The sequence below is a fragment of the Schistocerca piceifrons genome, chromosome 1 (assembly GCF_021461385.2).
Source record: "Schistocerca piceifrons isolate TAMUIC-IGC-003096 chromosome 1, iqSchPice1.1, whole genome shotgun sequence".
NCBI lineage: Eukaryota > Metazoa > Arthropoda > Insecta > Orthoptera > Acrididae > Schistocerca > Schistocerca piceifrons.
The window spans coordinates 722,465,475-722,479,412 of NC_060138.1; the positions used below are offsets into that span (position 1 = coordinate 722,465,475).

At 42.0% G+C, this 13,938-nt stretch overlaps 1 protein-coding gene across 1 annotated transcript in view; it reads left to right on the forward strand.

Annotated features, from left to right (window-relative positions):
• Nucleotides 1-622: 622 nt before the first annotated feature.
• The window catches only part of LOC124772150 (basic proline-rich protein-like), a 53,136-nt gene continuing 39,820 nt past the window's right edge, over nt 623-13,938 (forward strand). The window contains exons 1-2 of the mRNA XM_047249330.1: nt 623-818; nt 3,214-3,361. Of these exons, the coding sequence (XP_047105286.1) occupies nt 623-818; nt 3,214-3,361 (344 nt within the window). The remainder of the gene's footprint in view (nt 819-3,213; nt 3,362-13,938) is intronic.

Genomic DNA, 13,938 nt, shown 5'->3' on the forward strand with positions numbered 1-13,938 from the left:
CATTATTCTTTTCAGCAACTTAGACACATGATCTGTTAAGCTGATTGTGCGATAATTTTCGCACTTGTCGGCTCTTGCAGTCTTATGAATTGTGCGGATGATATTTTTCCGAAAGTCAGATGGTATATAGCCAGACTCATACACTGTACTCACCAACATGGCTAGTCGTTTTGTAGCCACTACTAATTATTTTAGCAATTCTAATGGAGTGTTATCGGGTTTATTTGGTCTTAAGTCTTCCAAAGCTCATTTAAATTCTCATTTATGCAATTACAGGTACAGATACAGGTGAAATATGTGTACAAATGTGTGTGAAATATGTTCAATATATGTAAAATATGCATGATATGTGAGTGAGAGAGAGAGGACGCGATGGACAGAGAGAGGGAGCAGAAGCAGGTGGACAGTGAGAGAGATGGGAGTAGCAGATGGACACAGAGAGGGGTAGGAGGAGATGTACAGAGAGAGATGGGCGAAGGAGATGGACTAGCGGAATTGGAATAAATACATACCTGGGCAATGTAGGGTACTCAGCTAACTACTACTAAATTGTAGCGTAATGGAACGTGATGCAATGACACCTAACACCATATGGCACTAATACGCACATTCGTGTTTCAGAATGAAAGCATCAGAGGACAGTACGCCACAGCCTCCACAGTACAGCGCAGTACCGCCTGCCACCAGCACGGCACCATATCCAGTGAAGCCCGGGGCACCAACTGGAACAGTGGCTACAGGATATCCCCCACCACCCGGATACCCGCACAGCGGGGTGCCAGTTAGCAATGTTATTGGAGAGTATCCAGTACACGCTGGTGTGTATAAGTAATTGTATGTCGGTCTAAATATGTGAAAACTGTTAAGACAGAGTTTTGTCTGGTATTGAAACAGCATAAGCGATCAACTAACTTTATTTATTGCGTTATAACTGTATTATGTTCAAGGCATTGTGACATGTATACGTATTTTTCTTACATTTCCTGCAGTGCTGTAGTTTACGACAATGACCCAAACTGATTGTCTCTGATGAATCATACGCACAGTGAAATAATCAAATATTTGGCACTATGTGCCTTAATGATACCCTGAATGCAAGGGTCTTTGCTAATAGATGACTTTGATGGAGAACCATATGGCACAGCCTTTTTATGTCAGAATGAACAGAGTGACCTTGTCAAATTTTTACTGACATTTCTTCATTCTGTCTCGGGTATGCGCGTACTCATGTGCAGTTCAGTCTCACCTGCCATGTGTTACTTGAACACTATAACCAATTCTAAAGTCTTCTGAGGTGCTGAAAAGGAAAGAATACTGGTGTTATTCACACTTTTTATAAATTATTTAGGTTTCTTTTTCGTGTCTTCGGATTTTCTCTGTACACATTCTCGACCAGATGTTTAATATAACTACTGACATAGTTAGTATCTTCTTGTATAAAACATTTGTACTTCCTATCGAACAGAGATGTTGTTGTAGATAACTTGCAGCAACTGAGTTTTCTTTCCTTCTCTGACGCTCATACGTTGTAATGAGAAATGTGGATATAGCGAGAGGTGATGTATGTATGAGGAACTTGTTGATAACGTATGTTTCTGGTATATTCTCAACATATCATCGCCTGTAACACATTTTATAGCACTATGATTTATTTCCCATCTCCATACAATAAACTTTGTACTTCAAGCTTGTCATCTGTGTTACACCCTTTTTTTTCCAAATGTATTGTGAAACTTTAACAATAATGTATTGCTCGTCTTTTCATGTCATGTGTCTGCTTGCATATTTTATCTCAAGTAACTCTTCTATTATATGTAAAGTTCTCTACCTCCTGGGGACAAGTATTATTGTGTGACAATCATTAAAACTGTTCTGTTTAGCTTCCTTTCGGAATCATTTCACTTCCGTCAAATTTCTCCATTAAGTGATGTCATCTATTCCTCCTGAGTCGTCACTCTCTACGCTCCAATGTTCTTTGTCTTTGGTTTCTCTTTCATGAAGTTCCTGAGTCACCCTCTTGAACTACAGTTTAGATCTGAATGAACATCTTTTTCAATAAGATAGGTTTTCAATTTTTTGTTACGATATTTTAAGATGAGTCTCTTCGACCAAAAGGATTTAACATTTAGTGGTGCTAATGATGTGTAAGTATGTACATTTATCTGTTCAAATACGATTGTAAACGACTATCTTCTTCTGCCATCGTTCTCCCCCATTGCTCAGATTATAAAGTAAAATTTATTTTACGTTTGCAGTACATGTTTATAACAAGTAAGTTGTTTGACCCAAGCAAATATTTAAAAAAGTTACTGTTAGTCATGAAAATACAATCTGTCATATTCCATCATCTTTCAGGCGTGCGTCAGGTACAGTATTATTTCTTCTTGCAATATTTCACTTGATAGCTTTAAAGCCATCTTCAAGGTGAGTCACTTGCAGAATTTAAACCTCCTGACACGATATTGTGGAATAAACGTGCGTGCGTCAGCGAGAACGCTGTTATCAAGTGATTTAAATTCTTCTCGTGATCACACTGAAGACTGTTGTAAGATTATCAGCCGAAACATTGGAAGAAGAAATAATAATACCATCCTGAATGCACGGCAGAGAGTATCGTCGGGAAAGCTTCAAGAAACAGAATCTATAATGTTGCCAGGGATGTTACCTTTCGGGACAATCGCTATTTTTAGGTTAATATCGACACCAATTGTGACGCATTCGGTTTTGCTTGGATGATTTTGATTGCTAAATATTGCTTCTTTTTCCGTTCAGTCTTGGGGAAAGATACGAAAGACACTTATTATCTTTCCGCTTGAAACAGTATAGTCCCTATGTTGGGTTTATCTTGGCGTATGACAACAATTTCGATTTTAATTCTCAGTTAAGAGAAGATACATCCACATATTCTGTCCAGTGAGGAAATAGTGAAGATTAGCCTTACTTCAAATGCGGAGGCTCTAGAAGGTGAATACGAGAAAATAAACAAATTTTTCTGTGATTAAAACTCGAATATTAATTGTGCTTTTTTTTTAACCTCTTAGCACAGATCTCCTGACGGAGTTGTCAGCACATTTTCTGTGGCATTAAAGCAGCAGGTGTTTTTACGAAGATACGTCTCTTGTCGCCTTTGTCAGATACTTTGACCTTTGTAAAAGTCATGTATGCCTACTGTGGGAGAACAGCCAGTGACTTGCCTCTGTTACCTCTGTCTAGCCGGCACGGTGATTACGCCGCCACTGACCGTGGGCCCCGAATCGTGCACCACCGTCTGTCCCGCCTGTCACAAAACCGTCCAGACAGACGTCAAGGTCGTGTCAACCACCAGGACGCACACGTTCGCCCTGTTGCTAGCCATGTTTGGGTGAGTAACTTACAATACCACAACAAACGCTGTCACGTCTGAAATCTCTTGGCGTTTAGCTGTCGTACTAAAATGAAATGTTCACTAGCAGCCTTCAAATAAATAAATAAAATAAAAATACAGTGTATTTCCAAGTGAGTTTAGCAACGCAAAGATGCTATAGAATTATTTCGGTATCTTGCTCAGATAAGAGGAAATGCTGATGTGTAGTTAACAAGTAGCTGAAAAAATATTTAACAGCAAATTCTGGGAACGAAAATTCCATTTTGCCTTGCTGTGAGTATTAATATTCTTATGATGCATGCGCAGTATATGCTTCATTTATTGAAACACGCAATCAACACAGTGCACCACTCCTTAACAAAACAGTAAGTCTGTGTCAAATTAACGAACGATTTATTTTTTGTTTTAGAGAAACTCTTAGTGTTCAGCAGTTTTTTTAACTAAACATATTTGAGCTGAGTTCCATTCTTCTTCAGTCAGTGTTACAAAGAGAGTCGTAGATAGATAACGCCCCATTTTCTACTATACGAAACCAGTTCCTAATTGTAGTTACACGATTATGAACTAGGCTGTGAATCTTCAGGTTTTGGCGACGCAAAGACTGTTCCATTAAGTTTCGGCTGTGCAGCCCCAAGAATTCTCCTTCTTCTTCTAATAATTCGGCTGTATAACGTTCAGCCATCTTCAGAGTGAACCGCAAGACTGCCGCTCCAGTGCTCGCTTCGTCCCGGTTTATTACACCAAGTGCCGGGTTCCTTGATTTATCGGGGTAGAAACCACTATCTCTATTAATTAAATTCGACGTCAAGCGAATCTCTATTGCTTCCTTCATTATCGAGTCCCATAAAGATGATGTAGTTGCCAGAATTTCGACGTTGTCATACAACATACTGTGGCCAGTGTCAATACAATGCTCTGCCACTGCCGACTTGTTAGGTTGTAAAAGTCGTGTGTACCTCCGGTGTTCTGTACATCTTTCTTGGACAGTACGAGTTGTTTGTCCAATGTAAGAAAGGCCACATTCACACGGAATTTTGTAAACTCCAGATTTTCGAAGCAGCAAATCATCTTTGACGGAGCCCACGAGTGCAGCCGTCTTGGGTGGAGGACCAAAATTCACTTTTACTTTGTGTCTGCTTTTGATGAGAGGTTACCCACATATGGCAGAAAAGCCATCGATTTAAAGGTTTCTTCCTCTTCTTCTGCTTTCTTTGTGGCCTCTTTCGGTTTCATTTTCAGTGCCTTCTGTATTTGGTTTGGAGAGACCCATTGTCTTCACTCTTTGCAACTGGGAAAGTTCATCTTGAAGACTGCTTTCGTGAGAAGTAACATGCGCTCTATGGGTCAAAGTTCGGAGAACACTCATCGTCTGGGCAAGATGGTGGCAGCTATTTGCACGTGTGCGTCGGTTTCCGATACACTTCTTGTTCCAAAGTGCCATCCTCTCTGCACCGAACCAGACCATCCAAGAGTCTTCTTGAATGATTTTTTAAAGTTCGAGTGACTGTTTCGCTAAATCTTTACACTCTTGTAGAAGCACACCACACACTAATAAACCTTACTTGATTAGGTGAAAGATAATACTCTTTCAGGCTTGCAGAAGTTCAAGAGCATTTTCAAAGTACTCTTATAACATCGTTTAGTCTGTCCTTTGTTCAATGTTAGTTTCTTTCTCATTTAATAACAAGTTATCCTCTGAGAAATTTTCAGTATGGTGTTCCATAAATCTACCATTATCTAGATTTTTCTTCCATTATTTATATAAAGTTCATCCATAACTTGGTCTTGGTCTTGTTTACAACCTCACAATTGCCTCTGAACCCCGACTATGCTTCTTCTGTTCTCCTAGAGAGCTTTCGCTACAAAATGGCTCCCTTTGCGTGCCTTAGTCACTGCGCGACACAATCTCTGCTACAGCAAGTGGCACAACAAATCTTTTACAAATGACAGAGTGTCTCTTAAAGAGTCATGTGGAATTCCATAGCTAATCATCTTGTTTCCTAAGAAGTATAATCTAAGTATTTACAACGTTTGTCATCTCCAATAAAGCTCTTCAGGAGTTTTCATACAAGTATTTTTCTGCATTTCAACTTTTGAATAGTATGTATCCAGTGCTTGATGTATACTAATACAATGAAGCTCTGATATGTTTTGTATGTTCTTAAAGATAGCAACCTAAGTTCCGGGTGTAAGAAAAGAGTATCAAAATACGCAAGACTCTTGTTTTATATCTCCGGTTAACTGATAAGAAAAGGAGCAAAGAAAAGCAAAAACAATAATTTTCTGTATATTTTCAATATGATATTTTATTGCTATAATTACCGCATGCTAGTAAAGTTGCACGTGTTGCTTTTGGTATTAATAGTTAGTGCCTGAAGTTGGCTTTATCTGTCAAGAAGCTTATAGCTTCAATGACATGTAAAAGAACATTCACACGATTTTATTTTTATTTTTACACTAATTTACAGTACATCTGTTTCAATTTAGAGGAAACGATTTCAATATCCGTGCACAGCTGCAAGTGGGCACTAAAGATAATGATTTTTACGTATAGGGATTGCTCCTGGTGCGTGTTAGGTGAAGTAAATGCAGAAATGTTGCTTAAGACTAAAGGTAAGATACAAGTAATGCTATTTGGACGGTTTTGTTACCGAGATCGCTAAAACACGCACACATACACACACACACACACACACACACACACACAGAGGAGTGTGCGCGCATATTTTACGTACCAGGCTGTGGTAAAAGGGGGCACTCTACCTTATAATTCCAGTACGTGGCAAAACAGCCATAAACTGATATTTCAAGTCAAGGATGCAAATCGGCAATGGTATGCAAAAATTCTTAATGAAGCTCTGATACGTTTTTTACGTTCCTAAGTTCCGGGTGTAATAAATGTATCAAAAATGCAACAGCTTTTTTATGGGTAGTGCTGCCTGCCAGGTTCGCATTTCAAAATATTATTTCCGTAAAAAAAACGGTGTAATGGGTTTATGAGAAAAAACGTACACTTCTCCGTGTGCCCATTTTCCTTAACTATTTACCAGCGTGTGTTTGTACCTCATGCTGATATCGTGATCCCTCTCACTCAAATACTGTAAACTTCGGTGGGAATTGTTTGTTCGTAATATGCATTGTATACAAGATAAATGATTTTGTAGACAGTAGACTGTTCTGCCTTATGACATCTCACTTCATAATGATTTTGCCTTATATTAAGAAATATCTTTCTCCCGTTTCAGATGCTGTTTGTGCTGCTGCATCCCGTACTGTGTGGACAGCCTGAGAGCGAAGCATCACTACTGTCCTGAGTGTAAAGCTTTTATTGCAGCTTATGACAGATGAACCCAGTTGTTCAACGCTCTGTTCCTAGGAGATGATCTAATGACACACAACTTTTGGCATAATGCCCCTGTTAACGCCATCGTCAAAAATCTGCTTGTATGATATTGTAAACTGTGGAGCGTTGCTCCAGTTTAAAACTCACTATATGTACCTGGTGATGCAAGCATCATATTAGTGGCGTTCCGGAACATACTTTTCCAGTTACTCCAGTATATGTTCTGCTTTACAATGCTAAACATCGAGTAACTGATATAAAGTTCAGTAAACTGTGATAATGTTTGTGTCTGTTTTGGTTCTTATCTATTTATTTTGCATGTCTGAAAGACACAGACATTAATGGTGATCGACAGCCGTACGAAATTAATTCAGCATAAATTCGTAAATGCGAATAGCTTGCCTTCAGTTGTATTAAATACAGATATGCCACCCTATTAGCGGCCTTTGGAAATTTGTGTCGGGCCGGGACAACTTTGACTATCCGTACACGCCTCCGAGACCAAACCAAACTTCCATACGTCACGCTGTCTACATCCTTATACCATAGTCCCCTACATGCATCTCTATTACTTTGTACATAAATTGTTATAGAGTGAATGACACAACAGATTTCTTACTGTTTTTAAATGTGATAACGAAGAAGATAAAGCATGTTATCGAACAGAATCAGTTCACTATTAATTTTTCATCATTTTTCAATTTTTGTCAACAACTGTGTTGTTACATAAGGAATGCTAAGCATGGGTTAATTTTTTTAGTAATAATTGTTAAAGAACGTTCCATTCAGAGACACTACTCGTGTAACATTCAGTGTAGTTGATTGTAGTTTAGGAATAACAGAAGATACTTGCTCATAGAACTGTGATTTTCTCGTAAACGTAACGTCACTATTAGTCTTACCCAAGAGCAAATAAAACTGAGTTGGCTGCTGTCATAGAAAAGCACCTACCTCCTCGAGGGTAGCAAGCAGACATTGAGCCTTTCAGCAGCCCCACGGAAAGCGAATCTCATAGAAGACTGGACTTTCAAAGCAGACGCCAATCTGATGAGAATCAGCTGGTATCAAAGATAACGTGTTCTTTGTATGTTCTGAACTGAATCATGTAAGTTAATCATTTTGTAAGCTGCGATATGCAGGTCGTATTTTTCAATAAAACATACAAAAAAATACTGAATGTGTTCATATGGTTGCCTGTTATTGTTTCACAATATTAGACGTACTACCTACAGTTTACTACTGTTGCCTCAATTGAAGTACTTTCACTGTACACAAAACAAACATACACACACGCACACACTCCGCTGTGGTTTATTTTGTAGCTCAGTTTAATTCAAGCTCACATTAAGTGTCCCAGTGCTAGTCTGCACTGGGCAGTTGGTATCACAGGCTGCGAAATTTAATAAACATTTATTAAGGGAATGTTCTTCAGTGATTGATCCTGACAGATCAAGTCCCCCCACCCTCCGCCCATTTCTCTTTAGCGTCAAATTTCGCTAAGCTTTTAGGATCCTGTTACCTATATTTCCAGGGTGAATTATACGAGTACCTACTACCTACGACATGATACTGATACTTGTAACCCTGCTTCAGCTCAAATATGTAAGGTATGTGGGGTTAAGTCTGTGTCCTTTCGTGCGGGAAATATTACTGAATTCCTTTCAGGTGGTCCATGTTAAGGAGTTCCATCCGTTTAGGGCACAGGGTGTCATCAGTGATACCGTGCTCAATAGTTCTAGAGACGACCAGTCACGCATTCTTATGGTATATTGCAATCAGTGAGACAGCGCTCGCCTTTGTAGCATCTGACACATATTCAACCTTCTCTATACTCGTAACTCAGACGTAACATGAATGTACCACCGAGAGCATGCTCACGAGACAAAGAGGACAAGATAGGGTCAGACATACAAGCGGAAGTAAATTGACAGGGAACCGAAATCGGAGTGGTCGCACTTGATTTGAATGCAACTTCTCCCATATGAGAGCCTCTTGCCTTAACTACATCCAGGTCGCTCAGTGTGCCCAACTTCGTATGCACGACACAATTCGCACGACCCAATACTCACTACTCAATAGAAAATAAAAGATTGTTGGAGGTGCGTAATATCCCCCACATAGCCTACAGTTACGAACTCGTACCATCAAGAGACCCATTCAACTTGGTGTCAGGATTATCTAACACAAAGTAATACGTGTTCATCAACAGCCTGTCTTTGTGGATGTAGTGTCTGCCAACGGTTAGTGCAGTGATAGCTTTACAAGTCATCCAGTTCTATACAATTAAACACACAGTTCACATTAGCATCTTTACACCTTTACGGTGAAACAATTGGAATTCCAGGAAGTCGATAATTCATTCCCGTTCAGCTAATTGTAAGACTCCTATGCAGTCAACTAATCACAGCACTCCCTACACTTTTACGTTCCTTCAGATGGCACTAGTCAGTCCTTGCATGCTGTGTGACCTTCTATTTTGAATATTTACTGCCATTACCTCTTCTTGGCCGTCCTGTAAGTATATAATCACATATTTATTAATTTATGTAATTATTCTTCTGGAAGTATATGACAAATCTCCAGTGGCACACACTGACGGGAAATCGCAACACCAAGGAGGAGTTGTATGACATAAACGTAGGCTATTTAAATTTCGCGCCCGTCGGATAAGAGTGGCGCTGGCAGCGCCACTATCACTATGTGTATCAGGTGCTTTAAACACACTCAGTAACGTGCTTCAGAGTTAGTTACCTTTGAGACTGGACGTGATGAGTTGATGTTTCTCAAGAATAATCAACAAAGACGTCACTATCAACAGCTCACTGAGTTTGAACGAGGTCGTGTAATAGGACTGCGAGAAGCCGGATATTGCTTCTGCAGTATTTCAGAAACTGTTGTGTTGGCAGAAGAGCCAACACCGTGTTACTAGTGGACGCCGGAATGCGCGCGTTTTAGCTCACGCAGGCTGGCGTGAGGAGGGAAGGACTATACTGACGTGAGGTCTGGAACATGACAAGGAATTAGAATTCAGAAAGCGGACATAATTAGTCTGATACTTAACTTTAATCCATTAACGATGAACGTCGCTGTTGACGGTACATGATTCACAACATTATCTGTTCAGAATACATTCTTGAAGAATATGGCGCCTTGCTAGGTCGTAGCAAATGACGTAGCTGAAGGCTATGCTAAACTGGCGTCTCTGCAAATGAGAGCGTATGTAGACAGTGAATCATCGCTAGCAAAGTCGGCTGTACAACTGGGGCGAGTGCTAGAGAGTCTCTCTAGACTAGACCTGCCGTGTGGCGGCTCTCGGTCTCCAATCACTGATAGTGGCGACACGCGGGTCCGACTTATACTAACGGACCGCGGCCGATTTAAAGGCTACCACCTAGCAAGTGTGGTGTCTGGCGGTGACACCACAGAAACACTTGGCAGGAATGTAGCCACTATACATGACTGCTAGCAGCGGAGGATAAGCAGCTGTAGCAGCAAGTCGTATACTCCTAGCTCACCCATTTGTTACATAGTTTAATTCTTAATTTCTTTGTGTGTTTTTGGTACTTGCATTGTTTAATTCATAAATTTCGGGCATATTATAGTATTTGAGAGTTGTAGAATTGCGTTTTAGTACCTCAATAGTGTAAATTCGCGTAGTCGTTTGTCTTCTGTTTTTGTTTTGAACGGCCAGTGTCGGTTGGTCACAGTCAGTGTGCTCCCTGCCGCCGTTGGATAAGCAGCTGCAGCAGCAAGTCGTATACTCCTAGCTCACTCATTTGTTACATAGTTTAATTCTTACTTTATTTGCGTGTGTTTGGTACTTGAATTGTTTAATTCATAAATTTCGGTCGTATTATAGTATTTGAGAGTTGTAGCATCGCGTTTTAGTACCTGAATAGTGTAAAATCGCGTAGTCTCCTTCCGCCACCGAGCAGTGTCAGCAGAGCGCAAATAGCAGCATTACTGCATTAATTAGGCAATCTTGTATTTTAATAACCGTTTAAATTTTGTGTCGATTGGTTTGCGCTCTCTGTAGATTAGTTCAGACGTTCTTTGCACAACAGTTTTTAGCATGGATAGGGACTGCAACTGCTGTGTTCGGATGCAGGCTGAGTTGGCGTCCCTTCGCTCCCAGCTTCAGGCAGTGTTGGCTTCGGTCACACAGCTTGAGCTGTTGCCAATGGGCATCACTGTGGGGTTCCGGATGGGGGTTTGTCGGGGACGGCCAGCTCGTCCCACGCATCCCCCGATCGGACTACGACTGTGGTTGCCCGGGATACCGCCCGCATTGAGGCTGATCCCTCACCTGTGGTAGAGTGGGAGGTCGTCTCAAGGTGTGGCAGGGGGCGAAAGACATTCCGGAGGGCTGAACGGAAGGCCTCTCCAGTTTGTCTGACGAACCGGTTTCAGGCTCTGTTTCAGGCTGATACTGATCTTCGGCCTGACATGGCTGCTTGTCCTGTTCCAGAGGTTGCCCCTCAGTCTGCAAGATCCCGGCGGTCGCAGAGGGTGGACTTACTGGTAGTCGGGAGCTCCAACGTCAGGCGCGTAATGGGGCCCCTTAGGGATATGGCAGCAAGAGAGGGGAAGAAAACCAATGTGCACTCCGTGTGCATACCGGGGGGGAGTCATTCCAGATGTGGAAAGGGTCCTTCCGGATGCCATGAAGGGTACAGGGTGCACACATCTGCAGGTGGTCACTCATGTCGGCACCAATGATGTGTGTCCCTATGGATCCGAGGAAATCCTCTCTGGCTTCCGGCGGCTATCTGATTTGGTGAAGACTGCCAGTCTCGCTAGCAGGATGAAAGCAGAGCTCACCATCTGCAGCATCGTCGACAGGACTGACTGCGGACCTTTGGTACAGAGCCGAGTGGAGGGTCTGAATCAGAGGCTGAGACGGTTCTGCGACCGTGTGGGCTGCAGATTCCTCGACTTGCGCCATAGGGTGGTGGGGTTTCGGGTTCCGCTGGATAGGTCAGGAGTCCACTACACGCAACAAGCGGCTACACGGGTAGCAGGGGTTGTGTGGCGTGGGCTGGGCGGTTTTTTAGGTTAGATGGCCTTGGGCAAGTACAGAAAGGGCAACAGCCTCAACGGGTGCGGGGCAAAGTCAGGACATGCGGGGACCAAGCAGCAATCGGTATTGTAATTGTAAACTGTCGAAGCTGCGTTGGTAAAGTACCGGAACTTCAAGCGCTGATAGAAAGCACCGAAGCTGAAATCGTTATAGGTACAGAAAGCTGGCTGAAGCCAGACATAAATTCTGCCGAAATTTTTACAAAGGTACAGACGGTGTTTAGAAAGGATAGATTGCATGAAACCGGTGGTGGAGTGTTCGTCGCTGTTAGTAGTGGCTTATCCTGTAGTGAAGTAGAAGTGGATAGTTCCTGTGAATTATTATGGGTGGAGATTACACTCAACAACCGAGCTAGGTTAGTAATTGGCTCCTTTTACCGACCTCGCGACTCAGCAGCATTAGTGGCGGAACAACTGAGAGAAAATTTGGAATACATTTCACATACATTTTCTCAGCATGTTATAGTGTTAGGTGGAGATTTCAATTTACCAGATATAGACTGGGACACTCAGATGTTTAGGACGGGTGGTAGGGACAGAGCATCGAGTGACATTATACTGAGTGCACTATCCGAAAATTACCTCGAGCAATTAAACAGAGAACCGACTCGTGGAGATACCATCTTGGACCTACTGATAACAAACAGACCCGAACTTTTCGATTCTGTATGTACAGAACAGGGAATCAGTGATCATAAGGCCGTTGCAGCATCCCTGAATACGGAAGTTAGTAGGAATATAAAAAAAGGGAGGAAGGTTTATCTGTTTAGCAAGAGTAATAGAAGGCTGATTTCAGACTACCTAACAGATCAAAACGAAAATTTCTATTCCGACACAATGTTGAGTGTTTATGGAAAAAGTTCAAGGCAATCGTAAAACGCGTTTTAGACAGGTACGTGCCGAGTAAAACTGTGAGGGACGGGAAAAACTCACCGTGGTACAACAACAAAGTTAGGAAACTTCTGCGAAAGCAAAGAGAGCTTCACTCTAAGTTTAAACGCAGCCAAAACCTCTCAGACAAACAGAAGCTAAACGATGTCAAAGTTAGCGTAAGGAGGGCTATGCGTGAAGCGTTCAGTGAATTCGAAAGTAAAATTCTATGTACCGACTGGACAGAAAATCCTAGGAAGTTCTGGTCTTACGTTAAATCAGTAAGTGGCTCGAATCAGCATATCCAGACACTCCGGGATGATGATGGCATTGAAACAGAGGATGACACGCGTAAGCCGGCCGAAGTGGCCGTGCGGTTAAAGGCGCTGCAGTCTGGAACCGCAAGACCGCTACGGTCGCAGGTTCGAATCCTGCCTCGGGCATGGATGTTTGTGATGTCCTTAGGTTAGTTAGGTTTAACTAGTTCTAAGTTCTAGGGGACTAATGACCTCAGCAGTTGAGTCCCATAGTGCTCAGAGCCATTTGAACCATTTTGATGACACACGTAAAGCTGAAATACTAAACACCTTTTTCCAAAGCTGTTTCACAAAGGAAGACCGCACTGCAGTTCCTTCTCTAAATCCTCGCACAAACGAAAAAATGGCTGACATCGAAATAAGTGTCCAAGGAATAGAAAAGCAACTGGAATCACTCAACAGAGGAAAGTCCGCTGGACCTGACTGGATACCAATTCGATTCTACACAGAGTACGCGAAAGAACTTGCCCCCCTTCTAACAGCCGTGTACCGCAAGTCTCTAGAGGAACGGAAGGTTCCAAATGATTGGAAAAGAGCACAGGTAGTCCCAGTCTTCAAGAAGGGCCGTCGAGCAGATGCGCAAAACTATAGACCTATATCTCTGACGTCGATCTGTTGTAGAATTTTAGAACATGTTTTTGCTCGATTATCATGTCGTTTTTGGAAACCCAGAATCTACTATGTAGGAATCAACATGGATTCCGGAAACAGCGATCGTGTGAGACCCAACTCGCTTTATTTGTTCATGAGACCCAGAAAATATTAGATACAGGCTCCCAGGTAGATGCTATTTTTCTTGACTTCCGGAAGGCGTTCGATACAGTTCCGTAAGTAAGAGCCTACGGAATATCAGACCAGCTGTGTGGCTGGATTGAAGAGTTTTTAGCAAACAGACCACAGCATGTTGTTGTCAATGGAGAGACGTCTACAGACGTTAAAGTAACCTCTGGCGTGCCACAGGGGAG